Genomic DNA, 26,417 nt, shown 5'->3' with positions numbered 1-26,417 from the left:
AGAAGATAAGTATATAAAGAAAAACAGTTTGGAGTGAGAAGATGTATTTTTAGTGGTCAAAATGATTCATGCATCTAAAATATATAGTGAAAATATATTTACACAGAGCAAAAAATATGTTCAAATCTGTGAACTACATTTCTATATCTTATTTTTCAGTATGGTTGTTGCCAAACTAAGGGTTAAGCAGGGTGAGAGAGACAGTATAACCTTTGGTATTCAGTTAAAACATAGGGCTTTTCAAACCCAAATAAATGACTGACCTATTGTGAAGACTGGTTAAGATAGGTGAATCAGGACAATAACTAGGGTGATCATCTTCATATCTGTGACAAGGTTTAGTCAGTGTAGCTCAATGGGTAGAACTGGGTAGAACCAAAGTTAAGAGTTGGGTTCTCACAGAGCAAGCACTATTAGGGTCAAGGGGTTCCACTCCATGGGCAGTTTGATGTGATATTTTGGTCTTTAGAATTTGTATAACAGAGTCCACAAAAGCATAAGTGGGAAGGGTTTGGCGTGTGCATTGTGTTCTCTCACTAACATCTCAGACCCTTTGGGAACCATTTTGAAGGGAAAATCACTAGCTTGTTTCACTTAGACACGAACAAGAAAATAAACGCTGCTAAACACTCGAGTCATAAACAAAACGAGTGACACCAAACACTTGGCTGTTCAATGTATACAACTAACAACAACAATTCCAAAGCCAGAATCATTAATCTGACGATACCATAGCACACTCATCAATATATTGTTTACTGTAGGCCTTGAGTTTGCTATCCCTTAGTTGCTATAGGATACAAGGAAAACGCATCTGGGTGGCCAACAGAGAGGGAAACAACCAGTGGTGGAAAAAGTACTCAAATGTTTTACTTAAGTAAAAGTATCAATACTGCAATGTAGAAGTACTCTGTTACAAGTAAAAGTCCGGAATTCAAAATTTACTTGAGTAAAAGTACAAAAGTATTGGTATCAAAATGTACTTTAAGTACCAAAAGTAAAAGTACAAAATATTTGAAAATAGCAGATCTACAAGCTCACAACGCGTCGCGATGCGACGCGTTGTGAGCTTGTAGATCAGCTATTTTCAAATAGCCTAGGTATAAAATAGGGTTAAAGTGGTTAATGTATGTTTTATAATATCATAATTTATATCTGAAAAGTAACTAGTAACTAAAGTTTTCAAATAAATGTAGTGGAGTAAAAGTACAATATTTGCCTCTGAGATGTAGTGGAGTAGAAGTAAAAGTATTGGAAATTGGAAATACTCAAGTAAAGTACAAATACCTCAAAATTGTACTTAATTACAGTACTTAAGTAAATGTACTTAGTTACTTTCCACCACTGGAAACAACCCATTCCATATAATTTATGCATAGTGACATACTGTAGTCAGAACATGTCATAATTTACAACAAACCCCTGATCTTAGTCTTCCTGCAAACCGAAACCTAAAACTTCAAATAGATACCAAACAATATTAAATCAAAAACATCTTAGGATCACGTTCAAAGTTGGAGTGATTTTTCTTTATTTATGACTTACCCTGAAAATGAAAATCCAAAACAGGCGTTAGAGTCCAGTAATAGTTTTCTAAGATGCCATTAATGTCAATATTTATAATAAAAATCAATGACCGTAGCATTTAGGCTGTCTGATCGCTCGGGAAGAAAGAGTAACTTTTTGTTATGCTTCTTTCCCGCGTCCTTGATGTTCGGCCCCATTTCCTCAGCGATTTATACGGGCGATGAAGGCTACAGCTTTCCTCTTGGGTCAAGACCACAGGCCCTTCGTAAAAAATGGCTCCCCTGGCTGCTATTGGAGATTGGATGCTATTTAGCGCTGAGTAAATACTCCGTAAACAGAGATGGACTCTCGTGGTTTTTTCGGAGTCAATTTTTGAACAAAACAAAACATTGTACACAAGCTTAACATTTCTAACAGGGTTTGACTTTCTAAAAACCACCCTAAATCACCGACCAGGATGCTGGTCAAGGAAGTCCTTTTATTAGCCTGCCAGGCTTTGTGGAATGCCGTTTAAAACCGGCCTCCTGGGGTCAGTGAGTGTGCATGTGTGTGCGCATCCTAACAGGTGTACAATGGACTCCTCCTATACAGTATGTACGTATGTGCCATTCTACGAGTGCATCACCGATTCACCGTGCATCATGAATTTATATCTATAGGCATTATCCAGGTGTGTGTGTGTGTGTGTGTGTGTGTGTGTGTGTGTGTGTGTGTGTGTGTGTGTGTGTGTGTGTGTGTGTGTGTGTGTGTGTGTGTGTGTGTGTGTGTGTGTGTGTGTGTGTGTGTTTGTGTGTGTGCGTGCCTCTATGATGAGACGGCAGCCGGGAGGTCTGCTATAGTGATCTGCTGCGTACGTCTGCTGCCAGGCAACACAGCAGGTGTGTGTGTGTGCGCGTATATGTACAGTATGTGTGTGTGTATATATATTGTGTATATTTGTGCGGGTGTGTGTGTGTGTGTGTGTGTGTGTGTGTGTGTGTGTGTGTGTGTGTGTGTGTGTGTGTGCGTGTGTGTGCGTGTCTAGGTCAGGCCAGCGGCCTACAGATTTAGAGGAGGAAGCTAATGTCAGAGCAGGGAGATGGATCTCTCCTGAGGGATCTGATAAATAAGGAAAAAATATCTTTGAAAAAGGGAAACGCAGCTGTTTCCAAAGGAGAGTCAAAATATTGGTGGCTTTGCATTCCACGGCCGCGAGGTGTGTGTGTGTGTGTGTGTGTGTGTGTGTGTGTGTGTGTGTGTGTGTGTGTGTGTGTGTGTGTGTGTGTGTGCGTGTGTGTGTGTGTTTGCGTGCATGTTGTTTAGGGCTCCCTCTTTTCTCTCTTTACAACTATATCCTGTCTATCTCACACATTCCCTCAGCTTTTCCCGCAATGTCTCTTTCAATCTCTCCCTCTTTTTCTCGCTGTGCAATACTCGCATAACGCTCTCACTTGCTCTTTCCCTCTCTCTCTTACTGTACATTTTTCTTCCTCCATCTTTCTCACTGTCTTTCTCTCTCTCTGGGCCACAGAGAGAGTTGAGTCTCAGTGCTATTCCCTTTGGAAAGTCTGCGTTGACCACAATGCATTTCAGCGGCTTAGGATCGGAGCATACGATCCGCTGATAAATCAGCCGAGCTTGGCTTCCACGTTTCCCCTGAGCTGACTTACATGTAAGTCCTACCGCTTGTTTTACACACACACACACACACACACACACACACGCGCACACACACGCACACACACACACACACACACACACACACACACACACACACACACACACAGCAGGAGAGCTGGCCAGCCAGAAGGAATATATATATATATATTTTTTTTTAAATCAAGTAATGTTTCTAATAATACACCTGTCTGCAACATCAACATGATATTGGCGTGGTAAAATCTTAAGAGTCCGTATTCCTTTTTCTTCAAGTCATCCATGACCATGCAGTGGAAACTGCCAGTCACGATCCACTTTCAAAATCAAGAGCGGATGTTTCTTTTTTTTTTACCAAATTTCTCCCAATTTGGTCAATGTCAGTTCCCCATCTGTACTGCGGTCCCTGGCCTGTCGCTGCCAACCCCCACTGTTGGTCTGAGGAGGGTGTAGACAACCACATGTCTCCTCCAATACACACGGAACCGCCAGCCACTTCTTTAACCCATTAAGACCTGGGGCGATTCTTAAACATATTTTCTAAATCCTAACAGTTTTTTGAAAAAAATCTAAACATTTTTTTTCAAGATTTTTCAAAAATAGCAGATCTACAAGCTCATAGCGCGGCACTCGGTGCCGCGCTATGAGCTTGTATATCTGCTATTTTTGAATAGCCAAAGAAATCTAAAGTGACACAGATGCGTTCCAGGTATTAATGGGTTAAACACGAAAGCAAGGAGTTTCACTGGGAAGGCATAACACATGCATGTTATCTCCACTCCAGTCCCCCCCCCCCCCACCGTTGAACAGATAGTCGGGTATACCAACCAGTAGGGGTCGCTACTCGCTAGTGCAGCGATTTCTTTTACGCCGTGGCTCTGTGGAGTCTAGCCGTCTATAAGAGCGTTGGTCTGTGTAACTGTGTGTGTGGAGCTAATCCTGCAAACCGCTGTACTAAGCAGGGCCAACTTTCTTGTGCACACTGCCAGTAGGCAACAGTGTGTAACGTATAAAACATATGTTTCATACGTTTTCAAATATTTAACTTTAATTTCATAATGGAATTCAAAGGGGCTCTAATCGGGCTGAAACCTTGCCCGAATTTGGAGTCAAACCTCAATAGTGATATGTCATGGATGACTGATATCACAGCTGGCCACGCGAAGTCCGAGATCAACATTGGAGCCAAGCTGTTCTCATGTGGACCCTGAGATCCACATGAGATCTGCTTGATGTTGCCGTGAAGCTCAGCAACATCAAGCAGATGCACAAACGTGCTCGTTGAAAGGGTGATACATGCACCCAGACCTCTACCACAGCCCCATCAGGCCAGGAGTTCACCAGTGCACCAGAGTTGGCAAAAAAATCTGTCGGTCAAGGATTGGCTTATATGGACATCAACGTGCCTGCCTCAAAACAAAGCAAAAGGACCACAAACGCTAAACTCCTCCTATGATCTTCGCAAGCGAAGAACCAGACATCGTCTGCGTTTTCTTTTTTTCAAATGTGTTTTATACTTTTATAACCAGAGAGATCCACATGATTAGATTGGCCTACAATAAAGAGGTCCATCTGAAACTGTATGGTAAAGGTACATGAGGAGTAGAAAAGCACCTGCCTCGTTCATTCATTTGAAGGGTGAATGGGATAAGTGGGAACCAATCCGAGAGACCGCATATAATAAACCAACACGAGAGGGAGAGATGTTCTGCACCTGAAAACCTATTCCTGTGAAGTAGGTGAAAAACTGTATAGAAGCAATAATGGGGAAACACACTCTCTTAAAGTCTTCTTATAATGTGTTTGTTTCCGTTTTTAGTTGCGACCACGCAGGTAGCATGGGTCACTCTGTCAGCTGGTCTGTCTTTCCAAAAGTTCAAGCGCAAACAGAGCCGTTTCTTTTTACATTTCATCACATAGTGTACACTATGCTATGTAAAAGGTGCTTCACAAATAAAATGCATTACTTTTTAAATACATAAACCAGTTTTTATCAGATGTAACGCTGGTTAAAACAATCAACCTCATCTCTACACAAATCCCCCACCCCAAATGATTTTGGCCATCAACAAGCACGCTGTGAGATGAGTGAAAAGGTTCTCATATACTGTAAACACTTTTAAGTGGCGATACTAAATCGTATGTTTGCTCTGCACGTCCGTCAGGTCCACTGCACTCCCTGTCCCTGCACAGAAACACCCTCTCTATTAATGTCTGTTCACCAGCACATGGAGGGGAGAGTGATGGAGAGAACAGAACACAGGGAGAAGGTGTGACAGAGTGCAAATACAGGGGGAGAAAGAACGAGCAGAAAGGTGAAAGAAAGTGAAGGAAAAATGAGGAATGGACGTGAGAATCTATTATTCCAGTCATTAGGAGACAAGTATTGAGGGTTACATTCCTCACAGTATACTGGGGCAGAGTCTGAAGCATGATTTATACGACGATGTCGCGCTGTGAAAATAGCCGATCTACAAGCTCACATAAATCAAGCGAGTGTGAACAATACAAAGGACAAGTAAACTAAATGGTGTGTGTGTGTGTGTGTGAGAGAGAGAGTGAGAGAGAGGGAGGGAGAAAGAAAGAGAGAGAGAGAGAGGGAGAGCGAGATAAATTATTGAGTCTGTGAGAAAGAATGAGAGAAACATTGTGTGTGAGTGACTCTGTGTATAGTACAATATAGATGTATATATTTACATATAAACACAACCTTCTATTCCAAATATGACCGATCCCCAATCGAGAGTGTTTATGTATCACGCATCTGAACACCCACAATTCAAGTAAACAGCCATTTTACAGTATCCATAGAGCGAGAGCAAGACAGACAGACAGACAGACAGACAGACAGACAGACAGACAGACAGACAGACAGACAGACAGACAGAGAGCATACTCACAGTCAGGACTGAGGTGCCAGGCAGGTTTACTCAAAAACATCTTAGTGATAAGATGGGATCCTCTGCGTTTACATTTTTTAGTCGAAGGAAAAAGATCAATTTAGTGCTAATGAGACTGTTCCATCCACCTCCTGATGTCTGTTAGCTATCAAATCATCAGCCATCACCTCAGTCTTTTCAACCCTTTTATCTAACTTCACTTTCTACATCTATTTCTAAATCTAATGTATTTCCATGTATAATATTGAGGGGATGTCTTTACCCAGATTGCACTGGTGAATGCATATATTTTGATTTAAGCATATACATGAACATATGGACTTAGGTCGACTGTGGCGGCTCACACAATGCCTTGTGGGTATGATACTGCCGATTCTGTGTGGAATATGACTCCTAACAGCATGTAAGTGATTTCCACTGGAGTTGAGCTCAAAAGAGGGACACAGGTGGTGGTGCTCGTTTTGGTTCACCCGATAACCTATTCAATCCACCACCACGGCTTGCTTTCTTGGACGGCACGGGCACGCTCGCTGCGTTGTTGTCAAGTGATTTAACAACTTGAACCCCAGGAACATTCGCCAAAAATCGACAAACACGTTGCGACACATTTTGGCGAAGAGATTTGGTGTAGACAGAAAAAAGCAATACTGTACAAGTACAGTTGTAACTCAGGTCGGTTTTAATAAGACTAGAGGGTTTTTAAGTGGTTAAAAAGTCATGCATTTGCACATACAAAGGACATTGAGCGAATCAAAACGAGCGCTCCTGAGCTCAACTCTGGTGGAAATCGGACGTTCTCTCTCTCTCTGAATGTTATCTGCTATCTGCCATCTGCACTCCCTGTACTTCTCGCTTTCTTTCATCGGATGATGTCTCTCTTTGTAGGCCTTAAGTATGATCCCATCACGTCTCTCCCTTCTCCCTCTCTCTGCATGATCTTTTCCTGATCTCTCCCTCTCATCTCCAACTGTTTTCCTGTTAGTATCATGTTTGGAAAGTCAGCCCTCGGGTCAGCCAAGGGCTCATAAATTTGTCAGTGGCAGCCTAGTTTAAAGGGAGGCTTCTTGCTAGGGAGTGTCAGGATCGCCGGAGCACGCAGGGGGCCTTATTCTCGTGGTTGTTGTTTCAGGCACGTCCTCTTTGGAGGGCAGACCGAGCCTAGAAACACAGGAGAGGCGCTGCGGGGCGTTGCAACTTTCCCCTGTGACACAGTGTCAAAAGACAGTTTGGACAACCAGATGAGAACCTCGATTGACAAATGTTGTGTTTCCACGTTTACTGCAATGCGCGCATGCATAAAGCGTCCACCATACACACATGAATGTACATGCAGTATATGTACACTCTCACACACATACGTGTGCATACACACAGCCTTCCTATGACCTTCCTAGGACCCTAAATCAGTGCTGGCCTGCTGCTGATCTCCCCTCCCTCCACATCTGGGTGTGTGTCCCCATTGCCCCCCCACATCTGGGTGTGTGTCCCCATTCCCCCCAACCCATTCTTTTTATTGGCCAGAGATAAATCCTGGGGCCGTCCCGGTGGCTTGACAGAAGAATGCTTGCCGTGACATTTATGCCATTCCTGTCCACTGCTGTCATCTCCATTAACACAAGTACAGTTACAGTAGCTCTTCTGACAGAGCAAACCATGGGAATGATTGGGGTTAACTGGGTACGCTGGGAACATGCAGGTCCTGAAGTGGCTCATTGGTACTCACAAGTCAAGGCATTCATTGTTAGATCATGTAAAAGTCATTGTATGTGACAGTACTAAATGAATATCTGCTGACTGAGGAGTCCGCACTGTTAACTCTCAGATCTGATATATGGGTTGGTTTGACAATGTCAGGAGGAAATTGGTAATAATTCAGATTCAATTGAATAATTACAACACGAAAGGTAAGAACAGAACGGTCAATCTCGTATTAGGCTTTGTCAGACCTGAACTTCAACAGCCACATAGTATTACTAAGTCAGCCTATACTATCACCATTAGAAGATATCAAAGATTAAAGACAGCGTCTTGTCTCCCTACAAGAATCGATAAGACAGCTGCAGCTGATTCAGAACGCTGCTGCTCGAGTCCTTACCAATACCAAGAAAGTGGATCATATCCCATATCAGATGTTTACGCTGGCTCCGTTTCTGTCAAAGAATTGATTTCAAAAATACTACTGCAGATTTATAAAGCATTGAATGGTTAAGAGCCAAAATAAATGTCTGATCTTGTGATACATCGTGAACCATCCAGACCTCTCAAGTCATCCAGGACAGGGTCTGCTTTCTGTCCCCAGAATCAGAGCTAAAAGGTGGAGAAACAGTGTTCCGTCTATGCTCCACATGTGGCGCAAACTCCCAGAAAACTGCAGGTCTGCTACAACTCTCAGTACTTTTAAATCAAAGCAAAGGCCGTTCTGTTTGCCGCTGCCTCTGAGTTTTCTTATTCTTGTCATTTTATACTCTTATTTGTCTGTTTTATTTTAATTTCCTCTTATTTCAAATTCAATTTAAATCTAATGTTTTTTCTAAAGCACTTTGAACTGCCTTGGTGTTGAAATGTTCTATAGATTAGAAATAAACTCCCCTTGTCTTGCTGTGTGTGTGTGTGTGTGTGTGTGTGCGGGTGTGTGCGGGTGTGTGTGTGTGCGGGTGTGTGCGTGTGTGTGCGTGTGTGTGTGTGTGTGTGTGTGTGTGTGTGTGTGTGTGTGTGTGTGTGTGTGTGTGTGTGTGTGTGTGTGTGTGTGTGTGTGTGTGTGTGTGCGTGCGTGCGTGCGTGCGTGCGTGCGTGCGTGCGTGCGTGCGTGCGTGCGTGCGTGCGTGCGTGCGTGCGTGCGTGCGTGCGTGCGTGCGTGCGTGCGTGCGTGCGTGCGTGCGTGCGTGCGTGTGTGCGCGTGCGTGCGCGCGCGCGCGCGCTGCGCGCGAATGAACACACAATAGAATGAGCTGCATAACAATTTACATATGCCCATGTATTCCCGCAGCACACGCACGTGCACACACGCACACACACCTCCTCACTCACTTAAACACTACTGTCTTTATAACTCTCTGGATGCTTCTGTCCAACTCTTGTTTGTTCTCCAGCGCCCAGTACAAGGCCTCCTCCAGGACTGACAAATGCAAGACAAAGGTTGACAGGTTTACAATGAACAGCAAGCACTATTAGTGAGAGAGCGCTAACCAGGACATGTAAACACTCTCACACATTTAACCCCTTAGTCCGACTCTGACACTGCCTTCAAATGTGTACAGTGTTAGTTTACTCCCGTTTCAAATCACATCAAGTAATTCTTGCCCAGGTGCAACAGGTTCAATCTGGCATTCTAGCAGTAAGTTAACGTGCAAGGCTAATACCACCACCTAGCAGAATTGCAAAAGACTAAGCTAAGCTCTGCGATTGCAACACAGTCCCAGCAGCAAAAAGCATGTACAGAACTGAGTGAAAGACGTACAAATGCAGAGGAGTCACGTTAAAAATAATAATAGAGAGATGTAGAGAAAGAGAGTGAAGGAGAGTAGACTTAACTTAACTAAGGCCCTGTTTAGATGACAACGGTCTATAGAGAAAACCGAAATATAAAGTATCAGCTGTGCCTTCCGTTTAGACGGCAACAGCGTTTTCGGGGGTTGAAAACGCAAAAAAAGTGAAACCGCCTTCCAGAGTGGAAATCTTTGAAAACGCTCCGCCTTGCGTCTCCATGTAAACGGGCATTACCGGGGGAAAACGCAAAACGTGTGACGTCATGGCTGACGTGGGCTTACGCCGCCTATGCTATTACATTGGTGTAAATAAACAGCTGTGATAGGAAGTAGAAGTGATGGTTCTACGCTTGCGTGACTGGTCTGTCTGGCAGCGCGTCACACCTCCACCTAGCCACCTGGCATGCACACTACAGCGTTTTCAATCACTGTTGCGTCTCTGAGTAAACGCAGAATAAATAAATAAAGGTACTGTTCTGATCGTTACCGTGTAAACGTGGCCTAATTAAACCACAATATATTTAGTAGACCGGAGTCCCACAGGGCTGTAGACTAGGCCCCCTCCTGTTTTGGGTCTAAACTAAATATCTTCTGCGAAAATAGCCGATCTAAAAGCTCAAAAGGTGTCGCAACACATCGTGAGCTTATAGATCTGCTGTTTTCACTGAATGCTCACCCCAACATAGGGGCGCTGGGGTTCAAGTGCTTAAAGGTTTTGTCCTGTCCCGTAGTCCTCGAGGCGTAGCAGAGCAAACAGAGCAAATTCCTGCACGCCTGCACAGCAGGTGATAAATGGGGGCAAGCGGGCTGTAATCAGATGTTCCGTCTGGGTTATCAGCTCCACTCCGCAGATCGTTAACGTTTCGGGAGTGTGCCGTGTCTCACGTTCTTATCTCCTCTCTCACTCCTCCGTCCCGACACACTAGCAGCTATTTACACCAGCTGGGATAGAGCTGGGACTTACGTCCAGGGTAAGGGACGAGGCCCTAGGGAGGGAATCAGGAAGGAAGAAAGGAAGGAGTAAAGGAAGGAAGGAAGGACGGAAGGAGTGAGAGAAAGGAAATTACAAGGAAAAACACAACAGGGGGCGTTTAGATAATCCTCTGGCGTAGCCAATCGTGGCAGCTATCTTGTCAGGTTGGAGAGTTATTTCGTGCAAAGGACTGATATCATCAGTTGGGGGGGGGGCGGGGGGGGGGGGTTGTAAGAGCAGGTTGTGTGACAGAAAATGGAATGCTCTCTTAACAACGGCTATCTCCCGGCCTCAGGGTCAACCGTGAGTGGTGTGTGCGTGTGTGTGTGTGTGTGTGTGTGTGTGTGTGTGTGTGTGTGTGTGTGTGTGTGTGTGTGTGTGTGTGTGTGTGTGTGTGTGTGTGTGTGTGTGTGTGTGTGTGTGTGTGTGTGTGTGTGTGTGTGTGTGTGTGTGTGTGTGTGTGTGTGTGTGCAGTGCACGCATGCCTTCATCCCTGGCTGTGTACACACCTAAACAGCTTTTGGAGGCAATTCTCTCGCTTGCTGTGGACAATAAAGTAACACAAACAAAGACATCCACACACACACAAAAACACACATACATACGTACATAAACAAACACACTTATATCCACGCACATCAATATAAGACCTCTGGAAAATAAACTCGAATCGCATTGACAATGGAGTTGTTCTCTAACACCTCAGTGTGCGCTTTTGACAGAAATACTGCACAACTGGAAAAGTCATAATGCTGTGAAACAGAGATGTTTCCTCCATTAACCATGTTTGTTTCTTTGAGGCAGCAGAGTGTTTGGGCCAAAGAGCTTGACAACCAATACAATCCAAACAGGAGAAAAGGGAAGCACTTATAAATGCTGTAACTCAATAAGCGGAATCATTTGTATATCTTGGGCCGTTCCTGTACTGCATTCAGAGTTCAAGGGAACTTACAGTATGGCGGCAGTGGCATTTTTGATGCTTTAAACACATGAAAACAAACATAGTTTATAGTTTGTTAGATGTAGTTCTTCCCACCATTGCTAACAGGTACCAACTGCCAAGTTTACGTCTCAGAAAAGATTTATTCCATTGCAGCATATCTTGAATTCCTTGCTCCATTTCCTCCTAATACTGTTTACTGTACTTGCTAAGTTGGGGTGGAGTGATGTGTGCTATTGTTTTATTTTAAGGTTCTCTGCAGGAAGCATTTCATGATGGTTTAGCAAGACTTTTCCAAAGCCCCCACCGCACACACACATGCATCCAACAATTAACTCTTTGATCGCGCCCAACTAATTATTTGATCAGGATAGGGCTTTGGGACATGTTTCGGTGCAAAAGAAGTGGCTTACCTGAGCTTAGGGAGCTCAGAAATGCAGCGGGCATCATAAGACAGGGGAAAACAGCCGTTTAATAAGGGCGCTGCATTTCAGGATAAGCCAGAGGTTGTCTAGACCCAGCTAATCTACTGAAAACCCCCCTTCTTTTTGATTTATGGCTTATTGGCCTTTAGTGTGGGAGGATAGTTGGGCCTGATGTGGATAGCTGTTGACTTGGGTAAGAGGGCTAAGTGACAGCTCAGCTATAGCAATGCAATGAAGTGTGCAGAAAATGGGATGAGAGGAGGAGGAGGAGGTAGAAAAAGAAGGATGAGAGTAGACATGTTGGCAGACATATACAAACTATTTCAGAAAATATTATCAAACTTGCATTTAAATAGCCATATACAGTATATAGAATCATCTAGCTTCAATGGGCCCATTGCTTGCAAGAAGAGAGAAATCGAGGGCTTTTTTGCTTTTGGAAATATCCTGCTATTCTAAGCAGGTCAGCTAATACGGCAGGAGGGTGGGGACAGGTTCACCTGTGAATCATGAAAACCACAGAACAGAGGAGGGTATTTGAAACCACAGGCAAAGTTAGAACAAGACCGACCCTAAAAGCCGAGAACGGATTTTCCTGGATTATTATGGGACCTTCCCTCTCCAACCAACCACCCAGCACACAAACACACATGGATGGGAGTGTAAACAAGAGATGGCAGCATCCACTGCCAAGCCAAGCTTAAGGAAGGCCCCCTCACCTGTCGCTCTGTCAGTCAGTCAGTCAGTCAGTCTGTCTGTCTGGGCATGGGAGAGGCAGGGCGAAAGCAAGCCCCATCACATTTAAACATGGGCGACACAGGAACAACATTTGGAGTTCTCGTTCAGTGAACCGTGAAACCAAAGCCATTTCTGTGCATCCTTTGAGACACGGCTGCCAGATAGTAATAACTTCACCACAGTAACCAAACCTGATATAGGAATAGCAAATGAAAACCTTTCCAATACTGGTCTGGCCTTGAGGTTGTTGTTTCGTTTTGTTTTTGTTTTGCACAATAAGATCAGCTGACGTAGCTGATTAAGACGCTTAAAGGAGAATTCCGGACATTTTAAGTGTTATCTTTGATGTGTCGTTACTCACCTACCGACGTAAACAGTGGCATTGTTTATTTCCAGATATTCCCCTGTCGTCATATTTTCAACCTCCTCCGTTGTCATAATGGGAGCGCGTGTCATAGGGAAATTCGTCTATTATAACCGATGCAAAGTTATTTTTTTCTCTACTACTACTCATTGTGGAGTCTGATGATAGTCAAACATGCAGTGAAAGTTCCTGAGAGGCTACCGCTAATGACGAACGAGCTAACGCTAGTTGCTTGTTTCTCAACATGGCAACACCAAGTTGCCAGGTTCTGGGAGAGAAACAAGCAACTAGCGTTAGCTCGTTCGTCATTAGCGGTAGCCTCTCAGGAACTTTCACTGCATGTTTGACTATCATCAGACTCCACAATGAGTAGTAGTAGAGAAAAAAATAACTTTGCATCGGTTATAATAGACGAATTTCCCTATGACACGCGCTCCCATTATGACAACGGAGGAGGTTGAAAATATGACGACAGGGGAATATCTGGAAATAAACAATGCCACTGTTTACGTCGGTAGGTGAGTAACGACACATCAAAGATAACACTTAAAATGTCCGGAATTCTCCTTTAACTACTGTAGAATTCCAATTAAAATCTGAATTTAAAAGTCTATTTTCAACCAATGTAACCAACTTAATCATGGGAAGGGGGGGGTTGTGTGTGTGTGGGGGGGGGTGTTCTGCCCTGTTTTGGGCAGAACATTTTCCAAAGAATTTTAAAAAGTTCCAAACATTTTCAAGATTTTTTGAAAATAGCAGATCTACAAGCACAACACATTGCATCTTGACGTGTTGTGAGTTTGTTGGTTGGCTATTTTCAAATAACTAAAGTATGTGTGTGTGTGTGTGTGTGTGTGTGTGTGTGTGTGTGTGTGTGTGTGTGTGTGTGTGTGTGTGTGTGTGTGTGTGTGTGTGTGCTTTAGTTAATTGACTGCTACGGTAGCTTTAGGAGCAACTGGCAATGCAATAGGACAAGTCGGGACCTGCAGTCTGTCACACAGCATGAGTCATGCAGAGCACAGTGTCACCTCAGTCAGACCTCAGTGGAAAACGTCCTCAAAGGCAAAAGAGTGATGAACGCGCTATTTTAGGAATGAAGATGAAAAAGGTAGCTAGGAAAAATATGCTTCTGGTCACCCCGTGAATGTGATGTTTTTCCACCACTTGCTCGCTTCTCTTTTCCCGATGAGTCAATGGGTCATTCTGGACCAGTGATGAAAGCTATGGAAGAGAGAGTGACTGAACAAGAGGTCCACATGAATCACGCTGGCAAGGGATGGGAGAGGGAGGCATCTGATTCACACTGTAAGTGCACTTGAAACTGGATGTTGCGCTGGGGCTCTTAAATCTATCCCCCTCTCTTTCACTCTCACTTTCTCTCTCTCTCTCTCTCTCTCTCTCTCTCTCTCTCTCTCTCTCTCTCTCTCTCTCTCTCCTCCCAAGAGAATCATCTCTGAAAATGAGCACTCTATCTGCGCGGCTGCAGTAGCTGGCTGTGAAAGACATCAGCACAGACCCATGAGCCTAAATCATAGCCAACGTCTTCCATGGCTACGGGTCGGTCTGCGGCTATTTGAAATCATACTTCTTTACATGGAGGTGATGAGAGATGTCTTTATAGTGTAAATAGGTAGAATCTGGGTTAGAATCTGATGTGAACAAGTTACACTTCGGTGAAAGCAAGAACTACTGTCATCTCCTTTCCCTTCCCTACGGGTTGGTTCACACAGAAATGTATTCAGTCTGGTCCTGTGCTAACAAGAACCTTTCAGTGAAATGTCTAATGAGCGACTATGGCCTTGGCTTAATACATGCCAGTGAAACCTGCCCCAAATGTTTCGAAACTTTTCAGACGGATTGTTTGGGATCTTTCATTTGTTCCTGGTTACATTTGTCTCGGTTTTAATTTGTTGCTTCATGTTTTGGCCACACGTGATATCCAGATTTTAGAAGTCGTTTTTGAAACAAGGACCACCCAGAAGTATTGTTGGACTTTTCTTCTACAGCTTTCTAAGTCACTCAACGCAAACCACTCCAAGAGAGAGAAAGAGTGAGAGAGACAGACGGGGGGAGTGGGGGGAGAGAGAGAGATGGGGAGAGGGAGAGAGGGCAGAGAGAGAGAGAGAGAGAGAGAGAGAGAGAGAGAGAGAGACGCATTAAAAACTAATCGGATGGCGATGACACACGGTAGTCGTGCAGGGCCTTATTTGCAAAGCAGATGGGGAGCCTTGGCCTGTCCGACATTAATTACAATCACATTTGGGGAGGAAGCAGTCCCTCCTCCAGGCCAGTTAGGACTCTGTGTACGACTGGAGGAGATGGCAACCTAATCCCCTGGACACCAGAGAAATCTGAGGGAATCGTCAGAAGATGCACAGGACGTGATTAATCAAAGTGGACGGCCAGATGTGCAACAAAGCAGCGGGACTGCGAATGCGGACCGAAAACGAGCAGAGGAATTGCACAAAAAAAGCCCACAGATATACAAACACCACCACCACCACCGTAACACTCCCACACACAGAAGCCAGCAGAGACTTTTGGTTATTTGAGAACAAAACGGCGGCCCCCTTCTGTCCCACTATCTGGTTTTCATCATCGCGTGTTGCAACAGGAATACTCGGAGGACCAATAAGTACAGGGGCATTTGCTTTAAGTTTATAACTAACTCTACATCATGACCAATTCTGTCCCAAAAAAAATTCCCTCCTTCATTTGTGGTATTATTGCAGGCTATGCCTATTAAGCTGGGATTTATGGAGGAAAGAGTCAGAATGTGGCAATCCATATTTCATTCAATTCATATTTATTGCCATCAATAAACCTACACTGTGATGGCTCAGTAGCCTATAATTCAAATTCTGGACCCCCTCCTTTTCTACATATATCTAACTATGGGATCTAACAGTTCAAGAAAGGTTTAAATAGACAGCTTTAGAATGCACTCCTATTCAATGATACTTTCCCATGGCCGGATAATGACAATGTCCCTTGAAATTCCCAAGAAGAATGACGATCCATCTAAGCTCTAAGCCGCCTTGTCCAACGCGCCTGGCTCTGGCAGGGCCTGTTTATCTTCACGCACTCTGTTTAGAGTCTCTCTGTAAACAAGTGGAGCTGCTAATGGAAGGAGGGGGGCCGGAGGCTTTTATGTTTCCAACCCGTTATGATTAAAGTGTCTCTCTTTATCGTCATCGGTTCTAATTAGGGAAAATCGAGCGAGGGCAACACAAACAATGCGACGCAATTTACGCACGAAACCGCAACTCCGTACGGATGGCCCCCGGAGGTCAGCGCCAGGAATAGCCTTTTATATACAAATACCAGCGGTGGTGGTTTGGGGTGGTTGTTGATAGTTCGGTGAGGATACGAGGTCCATTTCCCTCCTTCTTTACCCGACACATAAATCATGGAGGAGATTGCACAACAACACTCTGACCACATGCATTTCCAACAGAGAAATGAGCCGAAGGGGGGCCCCATCTATCACGACAAAGACCAAATGCAACAATAAGTTTAGTCTTCATATATATATATATATATATATATATATATATATATATATATATATATATATATATATATATATATAATCAAATCTCAAAATAAATAACAAACAAACAAAAGTGCATAAGAGTAGTTTTTAGAGCGATTTTAGGGCGACTTTTTGTACGTGGGGCCGTGGTGCGCGTAAAGTCTCATTTGGTTGCATGCTGGTGCTGCATGCAGTTAACAGCAGATATACAACAAGCTCACTTAGCTCAGCAGCTTGTAGATCTGCTGTTTACTAGGCACGACATCGGGGGAACGCAACTAAGTATAAATGACGCGTAAAGTAAGTGGCCCCTCTCCACGGCGCGTAATTAACCGCTGATGCGGAACACCTGTTCACTCCTCGGCGATGTGACGCACTACATATTAATAATGCTTCATGTCAAACTGCCATCAATCTCGTGTATGAAACAATGTTAAAACGCCATTATTGGCTGTTTTGTTTCGTTTAGTTCGCTATATAACGTTTGACTGGCTTCTTCTTACCCAAATTGCCGAAGCTCATCACCATAATATGGTGCGCGAAATTAATCGCTGCAGAACACCTGTTCTCTCCTCGGCGTGACGCACCACATATTAATGATGCTTCGTTCAAACTGGTAATTTTTAATGGTGTATAAAACGTTAGTTAGTCAGTTTGACTGGCTTTCTTACCCAAATTGACGAAGCTCATCACCATATCGGCGTCGTTCAGGAAGGCATTCTCCTGATACGTCGCCAGAGGAGGACCCTGGGTCGTCGTCAGCAGACTAGACTGGTGATACTGGTCCAATAAAAGGCCGTCCACCTCGTTCTTCTCCTCGTTCGATATGGTGTTGTACAGATCCAACATGAAGAGCGGCGCGGAGTTGTACTTTCCGCTGGACAGGTGGTGAGGTCTGGGTCTGTGCGGCAGCCCGAGGATGGACAGGATCTCCTTCTGCATCTCGCGCTTCTCGTGCGTCCGCAGCCGCCGGTGCTGGATGAAGCTCGGGTGGTGCACGACGACGTCGTTGTTGTTTCCGTCGAATAAATAATTGCTACCTGCGACGAGGAACGTGCAATAAGCGCTCCACCACAATCCAACGAAGGCGACAAGCCAGCAGCTTTTTTTTGTCATGGTGTGTCCTCTCCAAGTGTCTCTCCCACTCCCAAACTGTCCCTTTTTCGGTCCGCTATCCAATTTGAAAATGGCAAATTTTGCTCAAATAAAAAAATATAATAACAAATAATTTAAAAAAAGGAAAATGTGTTAAAATAATAATAATACAAAATTAAAAATTAAATAGTTTGTTGAAATAAAAAAAATAAAAGGAAACCACAGAATTATATTCCGGTGCGCAGATACCTATCACAGCCGTAGTTTAAGATGCAATTAAAAAAGTATAAAGCCATTTAAAATACTTCCCATTACAAAATGCGTAGAATAGCGTTGGCACCGTTCTCATTCTGACTCCGTATTAAGCGCACTGTCCTGCTGCTGCTTCAACTGGCACCATGTAAAACTTATTCTGAAAGCTTCTCCTCCAAGCAAGCAAAGTCTAAATTAGACCCCAGTCAAAAAGTCTCATGGAGCCAAGTTCACCCGTAAAAGAATAACAACTCTCCTGAAAGAAGCCATTTTACTTTAGTGGATATATTTGCTTTCCGAAATATATCATTTTTCCTTTTCCAAACCCTGCAGAGAAAAAGGTGAGTCTTTTCCAGTTGCAGTTTCCCCGGCCGTGCACGTCCTCCTGCGCACTGCGTGTGTGTGAGTCTAAATAACGGGCATTAGCAGGTAGTTGGTGAAACCGCCCAGTCAGTCAGTCAGTGTGTGTGTGTGTGTGTGTGTGTGTGTGTGTGTGTGTGTGTGTGTGTGTGTGTGTGAGAGTGAGTGAGTGCGTATTGCGCACATAGCGGACAGAGGTGGAGCTCTGAGCTATAAGGAGTATAAGGACAACTCCATCAGAAGGTGAATGTCATATGCAGTGGTGTAAAGTAACTAAGTACTTAGTATTTACTCAAGTACTGTATTTAAGTACAATTTATTTTAAAGCTATTTTTCCTTAACTGGAGTATTTCCAATTTGCAGTGCTTTTACTCCACTACATCTCAGAGGCAAATATTGTACTTTTTACTCCACTACAACTATTTGAAATCTTTAGTTTCTAGTTACTTTGTAGTAGGCCTATACCCAATTAACCCACTTCAGCCCTATACATTTCGGCCATTTGAAAATAGCTGATCTACAAGCTCACAATGCAAAAGATTTTATACATTTTAAAACTTGTGAAATGGGACATTCTGCATAATGAGTACTTTAAGTACATTTTGATACCAATACTTTTGTACTTTTACTCAAATACATTTTGAATTCCGGACTTTTACTTGTAACAGAGTATTTATACATTACAGTATTGATACTTTTACTTAAGTAAAACACTTTTTTGCTTTTTCCACCACTGGTAAGTAAGGACAACTCCATCAGAAGGTGAATGTCATATGATTATATGTTTTTGTTCAGTGAACTGTGTTCAAGAGCCTTCCTATCGAAGTGCAAGTGTTCATGGATACAAACTTCGCCGTTATAAATCTCTAGCTCTCTCTCTCTATTAACACAGACCTCTATAACAATCACTCAATCAATGTATAATCTCAACTTGTTATAGTTTATAGAATGGCTGCGGAACGGTGCAATAAAAGAAATAAACCTCGTCTCAGTCTGCACACACACACTTGGAATAAAATAAACGCACGAGGGGGTTCCTGTTTGGGGAAAGCCAGTGTTGCGGTGCGTTATAATGGTCAGTGTGCTTCTTCAGCTGACGCACGACCCCTACTGACGATGGAATGGAAAACAGCAAGCAGACAGGACGTGGAGTTTAGAACTCAGCTTTTTTAACAGTGGTGGGAAAAGTACTCAAATGTTTCACTCAAGTAAAAGTATCAATACTGCAATGTAGAAACACTCTGTTACAGGTAAGAGTCCAGAATTCAATTTTACTTGAGTAAAAGTACAAAAGTATTGGTATAAAATATATATTGAAAGTACCAAAAGTTAAATTAGTCATTGTGCAGAGTGTCCCGTTTCACAAGTTCAAAATGTATACAATTATTTTGAAAATAGCAGATCTACAAGCTCACACTGCGTTGCCATGCAAAGCGTTGTGAGCTTGTAGATTGGCTATTTTCAAATAGCCAAAATATATATAGAGCTTAAGTGGTAATTAAAAAGTAACTAAAGTCTTCCAATAATTGTAGTGGAGTTAAAGTACAATATTTTCCTCAGAGATGTAGTGGAGTAGAAGTAAAAGTATTGAAAATTGGAAATACTCCACTAAAGTAAAAAAAAAAAAAACTCAAAATTGTACTTAAGGGCGTGCTCCCACCAAGAGTTGGCTGGCCGCTGTTTGCAGAATCTGCCAATGCATTGTCAATGTAAATGCGTTGATTCACGCAAGAGCAGATTTTTCTGCTGGTCGCGCAGACCTTGCGTTTATCTGCTCTCCGCGACTAAGCATAAAACTGCTGGAGGCAGGCGCTGATTTTCTCCCTCTGTCCAATCGGGTGAGTCGAAGGCGGACCGTCTCAAGACTCAGGAAGCAACATGGTGCTCAAGGCAGCAGGCGTTGCGGGCTACGGGGAGGCTCCTGAAAGTGAGTGACAGGCGCGACACTCCCGTTTTTTAGAATCCGCTGGCTGCAAAAAACTGTGGCCGCGCACAACCTGCGTTTAACAGCGGCCAGCCAACTCTTGGTGGGAGCGCGCCCTAAAGGGGTAGTTCACCCCCAAAATAACTTTTTTTCTATTGATTACTGACCATCTGGAGCCTTGAATTCATAGATATTTTTTTGTTTTTGTCACATTCCTAAGCCAATAATTTGATTATAATGAATGTGTCCCCATTGATTCCGGTAGGAGACACAAATGCATTTGTGTCTCCTACCGGAATCAATGGGGCTAAATTTATTATAATCAAATAATAATGGAAGGAATGCGACAAAAACAAATAAATATCCATGAATTCAAGGCTCCATGGGGTGAGTAATCAATAGAAAAAAAGTTATTTGGGGGGTGAACTACCCCTTTAAGTACACTACTTGAGTAAATGTACTAAGTTACTTTACACCACTGGAAAACAGCAATCAGACAGGACGTGAAGTTTAGAACACAGCTTTGGAGGGGTTTAAAGGGATGACCTCACTTGTAAACATGGCGACGTGTTGTCCATATAATTAAATACAATTATATAGCCTATACTGTGCATTGAATAAGTAGAGGGTAAATAAGACTTTACCTACAGTATAGTGTCATAGGTGCCCTGTGCAATTCATACTTAAAAAGCGCTGTATACAAATATAATTATTATCATCACAATGTATTATATTTCTCTATTTTTTTTGTTAAAGAGGCCCATAGTTAATGTGGAAAGGTGTGTGTGGGGGCTCTCAATTTTGTTATTATAAATAATAAAATGGTAGATCACAGGGTAACAGGATAGGTGGGCACCCAGGAAGAGTGGGCACCCGATGTTAATTTGGCTATTTGTTCCTAAATGTAAAACAAATAAAATATTTGGAAAATGTTTTAAGTAAAGTAAAGTATACATGATTAGAACATGCTTAAACATTCTCCAATTAAGGTCTAATATTTCTGCAATTACTACAAAACCTGTATATCCAATCATGTTGGGGAATAAACAAGTTGAAGGATAAAATTAAGTCTGATAATGATGTAGTGCATGTTCACATCATGTATACTTTACATTACTTAAGACCATTTTTCAACAAAAAAAAATGTTTACATTTTGGACAAAATAGCCAATTTTACATTGAGGTGCCCAGATGTCCCTAGTGCCCACCTATCCTGTATGTATCCGATCACAGAACACATTTAATTGTATTCTTAATGCAATGTGGAAGGAGAATAAGAGATAAGCCTAGTATCACAATCTCTCTGTGCCTCTCTCTCTCTATCTCTGTCTGTCTGTCTGTCTGTCTGTCTGTCTCCTGTTCCTTACTTTTCAGCCCAATATGTTGTGTCTCCACGTGCTCAGATGTGTGATGGCCCTGCTGATAAAGAACCAAGGGGTGTCCATATCTCTCACTACTGCTGCTGCTGCTGCTGCCAAGGTCTGTCTTAACTGGAAGTGCAGAGTGATAACCTACATCAGAGCTGGTTCAAACACACACGCACTCACGCACTCACGCACGCACGCACCCACAGATTTCATTATAGTTTTGCATTTTTCATTAGATCATTTTATTTTGTCTTGACTTTTTTGTTTTTTTTTAAAGCGGGTTTGCTAGTTAGTTTATAGCTTTTGAAAAGGCTTAGTTTTAGTTTAGTTTGTATTAGTTTCAGTTTGTTTTTGGTAATATAGGGTAGTCAGCAGCGAGCTGACTACCCTATATTGTGAAATTAGCAGATCTACAAGCCCACGACGTATCTTAGCTTGTAGATCGCTTATTTTCACTATTTTTGACAATTCTTGACAAAAAAGCTCAATTAAAAGTGGCTAAATTATTTATGCATGAAAAATATTGACGAAGGCCTGTCCATACTGTCTCCAACCGCCAACGTTTTGTTCGGGGGGGTTCTGTTCAAAACTGAGGACATTTTCTCTGTGATTTTACTTAGTTTAGTAAACACACAATATAGTTTGAGTTAGTTATCTTAGTTATATTTAAAGCCTTGTTTTCATTTTGTTACTTTCAGTTAACAATAATCACACACACACACGCTTGGACAGACACACACTCACACAAATTCTGGTCTTGTGAATAATGTCCTCACGGTGATGACATCATTATCTGGTCCTTCTCTCATTGGTTTTGGCGCTGAACCAGGAAGTATGTGAGTATAGTGTCCCACAGGACCAAACCAGAGGGGAAATGTGTCATTTTCAGTCAGTCAGTTTGTTGTGAGTCATTTCAGTCATACTGGGTTCAGATAAAACAAGAGGCTAATGGACATCTTCAAAGAGGAGCTTCGCTGGCCTTGCTACTGTTCAGTAGGTAGATGACATGCACAATGCACCAACCGGCTCATATCTTTCAACCTTGACATTTTGAGTGCTTGAGTGACTGTGTGTTTGAGTGACTGTGTGTGTGTGTGTGTGTGTGTGTGTGTGTGTGTGTGTGTGTGTGTGTGTGTGTGTGTGTGTGTGTGTGTGTGTGTGTGTGTGTGTGTGTGTGTGTGTGTGTGTGTGTGTGTGTGTGTGTGTGTGTGTGTGTACCGGGGAGAGAAGGGAGAAACACTAAACAGAGTCTCTGGATTCTGTCATCACACTGTCTAGACAGGACACCTCACCCTAATCATCTCTCTCTCTCTCTCTCTCTCTCTCTCTCTCTCTCTCTGTGTCTATCTCTCTCATTTAGGGCTGTCTTTCTTACTCTCTCTCTTACTTCTTTATTCCCACTCATTTTCTTCATTTGTTTCTCTTATTTGCTCTCTCTCTCTATCCCTGTTTCTTTATGTTTGGGCTCTATTTCTTTCTCTCTCTCCTTACTGTATGTCTATTGCATTCTTTTAGACCAGCCCCCCTCTATATCCATTTATTTTAGGGCTTTAATTCTTGGTCTCCTTCTCTCCTCTCTCCATCTCCCTCTCTCTTTCTTTTAAGGCTCCATGTCTTACTTTTAGGGTTACTTCTCGCTCTACGTCCCTCTTCCAAGTCTTCCTCCATCTCTCTGCCCACTCTCATTTATTTCCATCTCATTTGCTCTCCCTCTTTCTCACACACGCGCACACACACACACACACACACACACACACACACACACACACACACACACACACACACACACACACACACACACACACACACACACACACACACACACACACACACACACACACACACACACACACACACGTGGTTTTCATAGTGTGTGTGTTTATGTGATGGACATAGAGCCTCTCCAACTCACCAAATGAAGGGGAGGTGTGCTCCAAAGCCAAAGGAATGCTCACACCTCGCAAAATGCTACCGGGAAATGCTGAATCTTAAACGCTAATTACAATGCACAGGTTCCTAGCATGCACGCAGAGAGAGAGAGACACACACACGCGCGCACACTCACACATCTTATCAGAATCATCAGGAGCACCTCATTCTGCAGCTGCAGGTGTGGTGCTTTTGATGTCTTTTTCGTCTTGTCTTAATGTTTTGTAGTAGCTCCGCGTCTGTTAAGTCTTTGTACATCCCTACCAGCCTCCCAGTGGGTTTACATGTGTGGTATGTCTGGCAGACAATGAAAGGTTCCTCACTGAGAAACTGCATGAAAAGAAATCCAAATATTGCACACATCAATCTGTGGAGGTGCCAACTGAACTCCTTTGTGGAAGAAAAATACTATAATTCATATGCAGTTAAACAGTGTGCATAATGTTTGTCTGGGAAACATGGTCCCTATAGTGTTTTAATGCATCCTTAACGACAGTAAAATAACAGTAACAACTTATGGTAAAACACCAGCCCAGAGATTATAGTGTATATACTGTATATTAGGGATGCACAATTAATCCGGTCATCATATCGGGTAATAAGAATGCATAGTTTTTTAGAAGTCTGCATCTGCACCCCAAATCACAGTAGGGCTGCACGATTAATCAAAAAAAGATCGTGATCTCGATTCAGACACTTATGCGATCTCGATTTTAAATTATGACGATTTTTTTTTTCCCTTATATTTTTATATTTACAAGAGAATTGTGTGAGAATCGTGTGAGAATCGTGATCTCAATTCTTATGGAGGAAAATCGTGATTCACATTTGAGCAAGAATCGTGCAGCACTAAATCACAGTTCCTAACAGGTACACATACATATAAAGGTAAACCCTAATGGAAACTTGTATTGCAATATCAGTATTGATAACGGTCAATTTGACATGCAATTAATTGGTAATCAGACGTGTGTGTGTGTGTGTGTGTGTGTGTGTGTGTGTGTGTGTGTGTGTGTGTGTGTGTGTGTGTGTGTGTGTGTGTGTGTGTGTGTGTGTGTGTGTGTGTGTGTGTGTGTGTGTACACCACACACAGAACCATGAATAATATCCCCACAAAGCTTTGATTTCCTAAACTACCAAAGTCAGAGGTAGACCTCCCTGACCTCCAACCCAGAACATGGATGCTGATACATTTTCATAAGCCTGGGTCTTAGGGTAGGATCTTAATATTCTTATTTGGGCTAAGTTAGAAACATTTAAGAGCACTTAACTGTATGGTGAAATTATACCAGGTGCACTAATGGTTCAGGTTTGGTTAACGTGAGGGGTGAATATATATGTGCCCTCACCACCCCCTCAGTGACAACTCCAATTCCGAATACAAACTAGCTTCTAGGAGAATTTCCCTCCTCTTCCTGTCCCCGAACTGAACCTGGTCGCCCCAGCGACAGCCTCAGATTGGATGACAGGGGCTCCATGGTCCATCTCATACTGCATGGCCTGGATGAAGAAACATACAGTAAGATGAACCAATGAGATCAGAATGAGAACTGACATTCCGTTCTTTACAGAAATATGTATAAAAATGTGTTTAATAAAATAAGACTGTTGACGGGGAGATTTGATGCATTCAAGGATAGCATTTGTTCTGCAATATATTTGGGGAACTGAAAATCTTAATTTCTACCCTGGAACCAAAACACATCCATCCAAATAAGCAATCTACTTTAAATACACAGCCGTCACTATCGTTTTGTACCAAGAGTAGAAAATACTTTTATCATACAAATAAACAAATTATTAATTATAAAATGTTATTAATTTAATGTCATCTAATTTGGCAGCATTAGCCTAATGTCTCGCTCACACCAGTAGCGGTGTGAGCAGCAAAAAGTGGAGCGTCAATGTTGAGAACATTTGAACTGTGTGGTGAGACAGGCCAAGGCCAGCAGCCATCCAGAAGTGTACTATGCTCTGAAGTGAGCGTGGACTAGGCATACACAATCGACACCACTTGAGATGGATAGAAACAGACTATTGTATGGAAGTACTGAATATTGATAACGTTTTAAACTAGGAGTTGTAGATGTGAAATTAATCAAGATTGAGTAACTGCATGGCCTATTTCTTATACCTAAAATGTATAGGTAAATTACAAACAAGCTGCCAGATATAAGTGTCTGTACTTCTCCTTCCTGCATGCCAGTGAGCACTTGTACAGGGCAGAGCTGTACTGCCTTGAACGCTTGGAGCAGTGGAGCTCTTGCTGGACCACAACTCGCTTATTTATGAGGGGTGTCACTTATACCTCGTACATAGCACAACCCCAATTTATTGCATTTTGTGAGAAAAATGGAGAGTTAGAAATTACTGCCGCTACTGGCGTGCTTGTGGCTGGAAGGTTCCTGGTTCAGTTCCCCGGACCGGCAGGAAAAATCTGAGCAGATTCAACACTCACCCCTACTGTACCTAAATACCAACCCCTGACATGCCCTTGATCAAGGCACAAAACCCCCAAACTGCTCAGTGGCCAACGGTAGAAGACTGGTTGTAGAGGGCAGCTCCCAGGTGTGTGAATGTCTGTAAAAGTACGAGTGTGGAGCAGGGCGTTGCTGGAAAAAGATTATTTGTGCTCAGCGAACCTACCCTGGTTAAATAAAAGTTAAAAGCTGCAATCATGATTCACTTCTCCTGCGCAGGATTTCTACCAATGAGTTTAGACAGAATTCCAGTTTGGGCAGTGGAGATAATTGTGCTTAGAGCAACTAGTGTTCCTACCCAAACACAATTGCTAGATTTCTCAATATAATAGAAGAGCACTGCAGATCCTGCAGTTGATAAATTAACATACTCTATCAGATTGGTTCAAATAACATTTTATCCAGTGAAACCCAGTTTATCCTGGTTTGCAGATATAAATCTAATCTAATGTATATTTTTTTCAGATCATAGACTTTACTTAAGGAGT

At 42.8% G+C, this 26,417-nt stretch overlaps 2 protein-coding genes across 2 annotated transcripts in view; both read right to left on the bottom strand.

The window, feature by feature from the left end:
- bmp6 (bone morphogenetic protein 6) overlaps positions 1-18,327 on the bottom strand; it is a 77,783-nt gene extending 59,456 nt beyond the window's left edge. The window contains exon 1 of the mRNA XM_080417197.1: positions 17,194-18,327. Coding sequence (XP_080273323.1) covers positions 17,194-17,638 — 445 coding nt within the window. The 5' untranslated portion in view covers positions 17,639-18,327. The remainder of the gene's footprint in view (positions 1-17,193) is intronic.
- A 6,514-nt stretch (positions 18,328-24,841) lies between these two features.
- LOC308076872 (enoyl-CoA hydratase EchA19) overlaps positions 24,842-26,417 on the bottom strand; it is a gene marked incomplete at both ends in the record, with an annotated part of 34,860 nt that continues 33,284 nt past the window's right edge. Inside the window, 1 exon segment of the mRNA XM_080417393.1 lies at positions 24,842-24,949. Within this exon segment, the coding sequence (XP_080273519.1) occupies positions 24,842-24,949 (108 nt within the window).

This window comes from Gymnoscopelus braueri, assembly GCF_963280865.1.
Source record: "Gymnoscopelus braueri genome assembly, chromosome: 21".
In the NCBI taxonomy this organism is placed as follows: Eukaryota; Metazoa; Chordata; class Actinopteri; order Myctophiformes; family Myctophidae; genus Gymnoscopelus; species Gymnoscopelus braueri.
The sequence above is the reverse complement of the archived record's forward strand: the minus strand, read 5'-3'. Positions and strand labels throughout refer to the sequence as shown.